This window comes from Orycteropus afer, unplaced genomic scaffold (genome assembly GCF_000298275.1).
Source record: "Orycteropus afer afer isolate SDZICR_OR568_19922 unplaced genomic scaffold, OryAfe1.0 scaffold00006, whole genome shotgun sequence".
Classification (NCBI taxonomy): Eukaryota; Metazoa; Chordata; class Mammalia; order Tubulidentata; family Orycteropodidae; genus Orycteropus; species Orycteropus afer.
Genome location: NW_006921593.1, coordinates 11,776,118 through 11,785,125, shown reverse-complemented (window position 1 = coordinate 11,785,125; position 9,008 = coordinate 11,776,118). Strand labels below are relative to the sequence as shown.

General features: G+C 49.9%; 1 protein-coding gene across 1 annotated transcript; it reads left to right on the top strand.

The window, feature by feature from the left end:
• Positions 1-1,234: 1,234 nt before the first annotated feature.
• FAM220A (family with sequence similarity 220 member A) lies at positions 1,235-2,055 on the top strand (the record flags this gene model as incomplete). Its single annotated transcript, XM_042781120.1, is given in 2 exon segments — positions 1,235-1,661; positions 1,664-2,055. Coding segments are annotated over 2 exon segments (819 nt in total), but the record flags the coding sequence as incomplete, so codon positions are not given.
• Positions 2,056-9,008: the final 6,953 nt, after the last annotated feature.

Sequence of the window (9,008 nt, the reverse complement as noted above, 5' to 3'; positions counted from 1 at the left end):
CTCTATCAGTGCAGCACTGTCGTCTGTGGGGAGCTGCATTAGTGCAGCACTGTTTTCTATGGGAGCTGCATCAGTGCAGCACTGTCTGTGGGGAACTCTATCAGTGCAGCACTGTCTGTGGGGAACTCTATCAGTGCAGCACTGTCTGTGGGGAACTCTTATCAGTGCAGCACTGTCTGTGGGGAGCTGTATCAGTGCAGCACTGTCGTCTGTGGGGAGCTGCGTTAGTGCAGCACTGTTCTTGATGTGATCTCCAGTGGGTGGGTGTCATTCTGTTTCCGATCAACAGGTGGGAACCCCGTGTGAGATGAAGGTGGGATAACAGTGGTAGCAGCAGCAGTATGGTGAGCCCGTGACCCCAGAGGGCAGGAAGCAGGCCTGGATCAGCCCAGAGCTGACTCCTGTGCTGGAGGGGTGCCCGCTCTTCCAGCAGGTCTGACTCCAGCCGTCCCTCCACTCTCTTCTGGTTTTGATAATCCGTTGCAGTGGCCACACAGAACTCACAGACTAGACTGAGAGTAAAGTGGCTTATTAAGGACCGGGGTACAACTCGGGCGCAGGAAGCGCGCAGGCAGAGCTTCCCCTGTTCAGTGCAGGACCACTGTCTCAGCCCCTCTCGGGCCCTCTGGGTGGATCCTCCCGGCCCTGCCACCTGCTGTTGCCAGCTTGCCGCTGGGCCCTTGCAGGCTGTCGCCATGTACAGTGGTACAGCCGTTGACCCGCGTTGCACCTCTTTAGGAGGCGGTCCTTTGCCTCCTCCTTCTCTGCTGCTGCTTTCTGTCCCCTGACCTCTGTGGGGCAGGAGGGCCGCTGAAATACGCACACTCCTTGTGAATTTCAAGGCCTAGCACTCCCACCAGGGCCACAAACCCTGCAAGGTGCATACCAATCGCAGGACGGGCTGCAGCCCTGGGCCAGGCACAAAGTTTCAAACCTTCCCTGTTTACAGCTTGCCCAGGACACACGGCAAACCCTCTGTGGGAGAAATCTGGGGCAGAATCCTCAGGATTTGGAGGGGAAATCTCTCCAGCTGTTTTTCCAAAGAACCAAAGCAAAAGGCCACACAAAGGACTCATTTCCCCACACACTGGTACCTAAGATTTTAATATTTGTTAGATGATCCCTGAAGCGTGTGGACGCCCAGGAGTCTCATCCTCAGGGTGAAATTGAAATCTGATTATCTTTTCCAGGTTCACATTGAGATCCACTGACTGCCTGTCTGTGAGTGTGACCACGTGTGCCCTCGCACCTCCAGCATCCGAGAGCACAAAGCATGAGGGATGGAAGAGGGGCCCTTGGCGCGCACCTCACCGGAGCAGAGCAGGAGAGAGGCGCTGGCTCGGACACGGCATTGCACGGATTCAGGAGGAGAACCCGGAAGGAGGGCCCTGACCCATCAGTCACGCCGTCCTGGGTGAATCCACCTGTGTTTGGTGTAGGTGGAAGTTCACCACGGGAGGAGTTTCCACTGGAAATGAAAAGTTACCTGAGTGAAGGTCCAGACTTGAGGAACTTGGTGAGAAGAAACTCTGTTTCAGTGGTGGTTCTGGGCAAGGCCGTGGGGCTGCCCTTTGCTGCCACAGAAGAGCTGGCTGCAGGGGTGCCCCTTGGTGTTGGTGAGGCCCTGAGGGACTGGCCAGGAAGGAGGTTGAGGGCCACAGGCCATGCTGCAGAGGGGAGCCTTGGGCATGGCTGGCACATCTCCAGTCGTTGGAACCACCATGTTATCAAGAACGAAATTTGCTGCAGTTAGGAACGAGAATATTTGAGGAAGAACCGCCAAGTGCTTTTCTGGGCTTGGGCTCTGAGCTTGCACTGTCTTTCCTGCGCTGCATCCTTCCCGTAGCCCTGTATGTGTGGCCTGAAGTCGTCCCGAATGATGAGACGAAAGAGGTCTCCCACGACTGTGTACAGCCTGTGTTTTCAGAGCGTGCAGTAGAGTGCTTGCAAATGCTCTCAAGGGCCAGAAGGGCGCCAGGTGGCCTGCAGGCGCCGCTGGGCTGGCTGGCTCCACGAGCTTCCGAGTTAGCAGGCCTCTCAGGCCATAGTAGTTAAGGTACAAGCAGAACAATAAAGAGAAATGGATTTTGAGCGTTTTCTTAGGATGGTTTCCTGTGCACCACATCCACTTGCAAACAGCGCAGCCGTTGAGCTCCTGCCCTGGTCGTGTAGCTAGACCAACTTAGAGTGAGGGGCGTGGCAACGCACGGGACACTGGTTGATAGGAAGGACATTTTTGAGCATCTTTTTAGGTGCTTGAAGGACATTCAGCCTTGGGAAGCCATTTCGGAAAAACATGGATAGATCTCTGTCAGCATCAGATTAGCACCCCGTTGAACGGAATGTTCTTTCTATAGACTCATCGGCACGGCTTCTAAAGGGTGACTGGCAGTGTCTGCCCTTCAGCCTGTCTGTGATCAGCCAGGAAGTGGATGTTGTAAAAGTCAGCCCTCCTCCTGCAAGCCTTGCAGGCAAGGTGAGACCATCTCTGCGTTTTGTAGAATAATCCTGGTCCCCGGGACAACTGGATTTCTCCTACCCCTTTGTTCCACTGAAACACAGTTTAAAGGGAGACCCTAAGGTGAAAGTTAAAGAATTAAACTTATCGTTAGAATAATCCTTTCTCAAATTAGGAACCCAGCACTGTCACCTTAAACAAAAATGAACTGAAAATACTCCGTGTAGCTCAGTTTACAGAGATGAATCAAGTATCTCCATTTGAGAACATTCCAGTGGCCGGGGTGTGAGGTATCTTCACACTGGGATTTTTCTGAAGGACCTCCTTTTGTCATTGGTTGATAACTTTAATAAAGGCCATTAAGTCATCCTTGTGTGTAAATTTTTAAGGAGTCCCAAAGTAAGACTGAAAATGCCCATTTCCGGGATTATTGATTGCATATGTCAGTTTATATCGTGTGCTGAATTACTGTGCCGTGTACTATTCTGGTGTTTTGGGGAAATGCAGAATAAAACCTGTTCTTTAGCATAATAAATGCAAGTCTTTCCTACGTGTGTAGCCTTGGTTCATCTTGTCTCATTGATGCTGCCTTCTTCCTACTTACTAATCCCTTAGCACCAGGGTAAGCTGCTTGACACACAGGAAGTGGGGTTGAGACACTGTGAAGCTGGGTCAGACCTCTGCTTCGGCCTCTGTCACCGGATGAGGGAGCACGTCACCTTGGAGCACGCCGTCCTGACGGTGCAAGTGAAGCCGTGGTTAAGGGACATGCATCTCATGTCCTGGTGGATCGTGAAAGCAGATGGTGACACCTTTACGTCAAATGTTTTAAAAATGGGAACTTTCTTTACAAACGCTCCTCCTCTTTCTTCCTTTTTTTTTAGGGAGAAAAAAAAAAGTCTACTTTCTGATGGAACTTTCCATCATTCATTACCTGTTGTTATTTCTTTGTTTTGTAAATTGCAAGCATGGGTTGCATAGCTTTGTGTCCAACATAGGTTCTGTGAAATAGAACATATGTGAGACCTCGTGTGAACTCCTGAGCATGTGTCTGGGGCTCCCGGGCACACTGGCTACGTAGGATGAGGCCTGGGCAGCTCCCGCCATGGATGCCTCAAGCGAGCAAACGGACGAGTCCTGCCTGGCTGTTGCCTGGCTAAGCCAGCTGCAAGGAAGGCCAGCTCACTCATGAGAACCTGCCCGGGGAGGGGACTAAGGAGGCCAAGAGCCCCCAAGCCAAGGCTAGGATGCCTGGGCCGTACCTTTCCATTGGTGCCTCACGGGACCACACCAGGCAAAACGGGGGGGAGAGGGCTAGACCCACCAAATCATGGGAGCCAAGAGAAACCGAATTTGGGTGTTTAGGCCTGGGCCTCCATCACCATAGACTAACTAGGTGGCTTTCAGGCTGTGTACAGCAGCCGGACAGAAGTAGGGCTTTGACCTACAGACAAGGGTCTGTTGTCCTGGCGCTTAGGCCATGGATGTGTGTGCAGTCGGGTGATACCTGAACAGACGTTAAGCAACGTGTTGTTAGGTGCTTCCTAGTCAGTTCCGACGCATAGTGACCCTGTGCACAGCAGAACGAAACCCTGCCTGGCCCTGCGCCAGCCTCACTGTTGTTGCTATGCCTGAGTCCGTCGCTATAGCCACTGTGTCAGTACATCTTTTAGAGGGTCTTTCTCTTTCACTGACCATAAGCAACCCGTACCTGTGCAGAGATGTATTCAACTGACTGTAGAGAAAAGTACAGAATTGCGTCTTGGGCATGAAATGGTAAAGTCATGAATCTGAAGTGCCTTCATGTGATTGTATTAGACTAAGGTGTGTGTTTTTCTGAGAGCAGCTTTGGGGGTGTGAAGGAGGAGTGTGAGCATCAGCACCTGTCTAGCTTCAGGGGAGAGAATGACCAGAATCAGCCAAAGCTACTTCCTGAGGCGCAGACAGGCACACCGCCTCTCTCCAGCCTTTTCACCAGTTCTGACACCAGCCGACCTCCTGCGGCTCTGCTTCTCTGTTGGGTTCACTAATCCGTCGCAGTGGGCACACACAACTCACGGACCACACTTCCTTTGAGGGGGTTTGTTAAGGAAGCAACAGGCCACTTGCGCCCAGGATCAGAAGCACGCAGGCAGAGTCTGGAAGGCTCCCCTGAAGTGGCAGGCACACCCCTCCCTTCAGTGCAGGACAGCCCTCAGCTCTCAGCTGTGCACAGCTCTTCATCTGTCATCGCTAACTCCGCCACAGGGCCCCTTCCAGGCCTGTCCCCGTCTTCAGTGTTACAACCCTTGACCCGTGTCACGCCTCTTTGAGGAGGTTCCTTGCCGCCTCTGGCTCTCTGCTGCTTGTCTCTTTTTTCTTCCTGCTGCTGCTTCCTGCTTTTTGTCTCTAACAGAGCTCTGTGCGTAACTCCTTGTCAGTTTCAAGGCATGGTTCCTCCCAGTAGGGCCACAAACTGGCCAATGCGCTCTCAGTAGGCCACAGACACCTCATTTGCATAGTAGGCTATGGATACTTCATTTGCGTAGTCTACTGACCAATCACTGCAAGGGTATACCAATCACAGTCCTAACCCTGTGGGGTAGGAAACTAGGAAGCGTTCACTCCTCAGGGTTTAGGGGAAAACCCAAGTTGTTTTTGCAGAGAACCAAGACAGAAGGCCACACATAGAGGACTCATTTCCACATGAATTTCACACACATGCTTCACTGTGTTTTCCTTGGGTGTGTAGCTGTATACAGTTCGTGTCTGAAGCCTGGCTCTCCTGTGGAGCTCAGGAAGAAGAGGTGACAGCCTAGAAGGAGGAGAAATGTTCCTTAAAACTTAATGACTTTACAAAAGTAAGGCCTTCAGTAAACAGTTTTATTCGTGAGGCAATTGCTACGGAAATAAGCAGATAGTCACTTGGCTAGACAGCTTCCAGGAGTGGATTACAGAACCAGTGTTTCAGGTAGTATGAAGCAGTTCTTCCCTGTAACACATAGGTTGTCATGAGTCAAGGAGGCAATAGGTTTGGTGGTTTGGGTAATAAAGCCAAGGGAAGCTTGTTCTAAAACTCAGGAGGTTTACATGCCTTTTCTTTTTTGCCTTTAAGGATCCTCCCTGTGGAAAGCTTTGAAGGATTAGATGTCACAATCATTTTAAATTTAGAAACAGTTTCCTTTTTTTTAAGGTTGGCATGATGGTGAGGTCTGTGAGTGATTATGAACTTGCAACACTTCAGAGACTAAAAAGCAAACTTTTACTTAAATGGATAATTCTTACATGACTTGATTTTATTAACAGGAAGCAAGACATGTGTTCTACAATTCAGTGTCAACCTCTGTGTATTCTAGAATTCACACAGACCATTCCCTACACTGATTCCACACAGTCAGAAACATGCTGTAGAACTCTCAACAGTTTTGTATGAGAGACTTCTTAAATTCTCCTTTTTAAACCTCCTGAGCAGAAGGAATGGGATCATGGGGTCTCGCTCCGGAGCAGTATTTGTGAACTTGGAGTGGGAAACCGCTCTTCAGCATTAGCAAGGGGTGGACCCTTTAGAATGACACTGTCATCCCTCAGGCTACCTCAACCAAGAGACTGTAAGGTGCAGTGTGAGAGTTTGACGTTAGAGGCCTACGTCAGAGTCTGTACTATTGCAGCTCCACTTAACTCCTTTTTGCTTCCAAAGTGTTCTTTTTCATCCCAAACGTTGAATGAAAATCCGATGAACCGGACCAATTAAAAAGCATCCATTTACTGCATTTGCATGAGACTTTAAACGTGAGCTCCTTGAGCGCTATATGCATGTGCTACTAAGATATGCGTGGAAACAGTGACCTGCAGAGCCACTGGCCGCCTGGGACAGCTAACCCTCCTAGGACGGACTTGCCTTTTTCCTGAAATAATTGTCTCGCTTTATTGATTGGACAGAAATGCTTTGAGCTGGGAAGTGTGTTCAGAGAGTCATTCTGGGCACCTCTACAGCAGGCAGAGGCCCTTGGGGTCGGGTCGTCGGTTCCGTTTCCTTCTGGTAAACCGGATGGCAGTTCAAGGGAGCAAGAGCAGGCCGTGCCTTGATTTTGCGCTTTCTTTATCGTTTATTGTGTTTTTTCAGGTACATAGCAATACAGGGAATTCCCGATTTTTCTAGGGTGGCTGTAGCTCATGACAGTATCGGCACCAGCTGCCATCAAGTCAGTTCTGACTCAGGTGCCCCCTGCATGGCAGAACCAGGATCCACAGGGTTTTCTGTGGCCACGTTTTTGGATGTGGTCCAGCTTTTCTTCCCAGACACCTCTTGACCCGAGTCTCTCCCCTTTGAGTTCGCAGCCGAGCACGTTAACCTCTTGTGCACCCAGGGACCCCCACAACAGTGTTTGCTGTAGTTGACCTGAGCTGGTGCGGGTTGGCGGATACCTGGAGGAGAACAGAACAGAGATCCTGCGTGGACTTTTACGTGTCAGAGGCCACTGTCATCCTGGTCTGTTTTGATCTGGAAGCTCGTGTGAAACCTGTCCACCGTGGGTCACTCTGCTGGTATTTGACATACCAGTGACATAGCTTCTGACATCACAGCCATGGGCAGGCCACCACAGCAGGGCAGTGTCAACGCAGTGGAATTCTCTGGTTAACTGATGGTTTCAGTGTTCCAAGGCAGTGGACTTGACCTCTTTTTTCCTTCCCCTGTCTGCCTCCCAAGAGCTCTGCGTCTCATGATACTCGGAAACAAACGGGTCATTTATTTAGAGAAGATCAGGAGACAGGCTCTGTTTTCTAACTCTTAAAACCCTTTATCATCACAAGCACTCTGCACCGCTGCTAACTTGGAGAAGGTGTCATGCCACTGTGAGCCTTTGGCTCACAGCTGAGTTCTCGGGGCGCTAAGTGAACAGCACAGGCGTAACAACTCCCAGTGCAGCAAAACGGTTTCTGGTCGTTTCCCCCTCCTCCAAAGACACGAAAAAGACTCAGATCTGTTCAGAGAAACCTCTTGAATGGGGGGATCTGAGAGGGAGGCGTTGATTTATTTAAATGCATCTACCTGGTTCCATGTGAGGCGTGAGCACTCTGCAGACTCTGACGTGGAAGCAAGAACCCTAGAAACTCAGAAGGCAGCCGTGAGGGAGCCCTGGTTTCAAGCCCTGGGCCCTGGGGCCTTTGGGAGTAGGCGGAGCCACGTTCTGCACCTCCGCGGCCCAGGTGAGCACCAGGTGATTGTCCTCGTGAAAAAACTACAAGTCTTTTGAAAACAGAGTTCATTGCTGCGAATGAACTTTTTGTAAAACGGAGAGACACACGGTCAAGATGCTCCAGGGGGTTCTTTACTGGCTTTATACAGACAAGCGGAAGGATACAGCTAAAAGGGTTGTGACTGGTTGATATTTACAAAACTGGCGGCCCAGTTAGAACAAGGTCATGGAGGAGTACAAGGCTTTTTAAGGACCCAGGCCTTACCCAGTAAAACACTTTATTATTATTATTTTTTAATAGGAAGCAAAGGGGGCATTTTCAGCGCCCACATACTTCACACCTGTACTAGTTGAATAATCTTTTTACTTTGGCCGTTTATAACCACAAGCTCATTTTCTTAGAACTTTTGGACAAGCAGAATAGGGCAGGAAAAACTTATTATTTGTAGAACTGCTTGTTTCTAAGTCAGAAGTACAGTGGAAATTTTCAGGTGACAGGCAGCATTGTACGAGCCCACTCACTGCCATTGAGTCAAGTCTGACAGTGCCCCTAGAAGGCAGAGCAGGACTGGCCCACAGGGGATGTCGTCAGTCTTTACGGAAGCAGGCTGCCTCATCTTTCCCGTGGAGCAGCTGGTGGGTTCAAACCACCGACCTTTGGGTTGTTGTTGTTATGTTCCGTGGAATTGAACCCGACTCATAGCAACCCCTCCTTGGGTTTCCGAGGCAGTATCACTACGGAAGTAGATTGCCCCATCTTCCTTCCGAGGAGTGGCTGCTGGGTTTGAACCTCCAGCCTTCTGGTTAGCAGTCAAGTGCCTTAGGCACTACGCTACCAGAGCTCCGGTACCTTTGGGTTAGCGGCCTAATATTTTAACCACGGCGCCACCAGAGCGCTTAGCACTGTATATGACAGAAGCTGCCTTTAAAAATCCAAAATGGGGTTTGGCCTAGGTTTTACTCAGAGGTCTCAGTCAGGTTAAGAGCCATAGTTTTGGAATCCTCTTCCTCATGGTAGTCATTGTTAAATGTAGCCTTTGCTGCCCCACTGTGTAAAAGCAAAGTGTGGCAAGTATATGTGTTTGAAAACAATGTTTGAGATCCTTTTAAAAACCAGCATTTGTGATTCTCTAGGAAAACATCTGGTTCTGTGTGAACGTGGTGCTTTTGGGTTGAATACATCATTCTCTGATTCCTGCTTTATCCCCTGTATTTGATGAAGAGCATGGTCGGCCATTTTGTTTTTAAATTCGCATTATTTATGCCATGACTATCGCGCCCCAAATGGCTTTTTTTTTTTTTTTTTCTGCCAGCTTCCTGCAGGGAGCTACATGTTTGTGTTTTGACCACAGAACCAGGAGAACACCAGGACT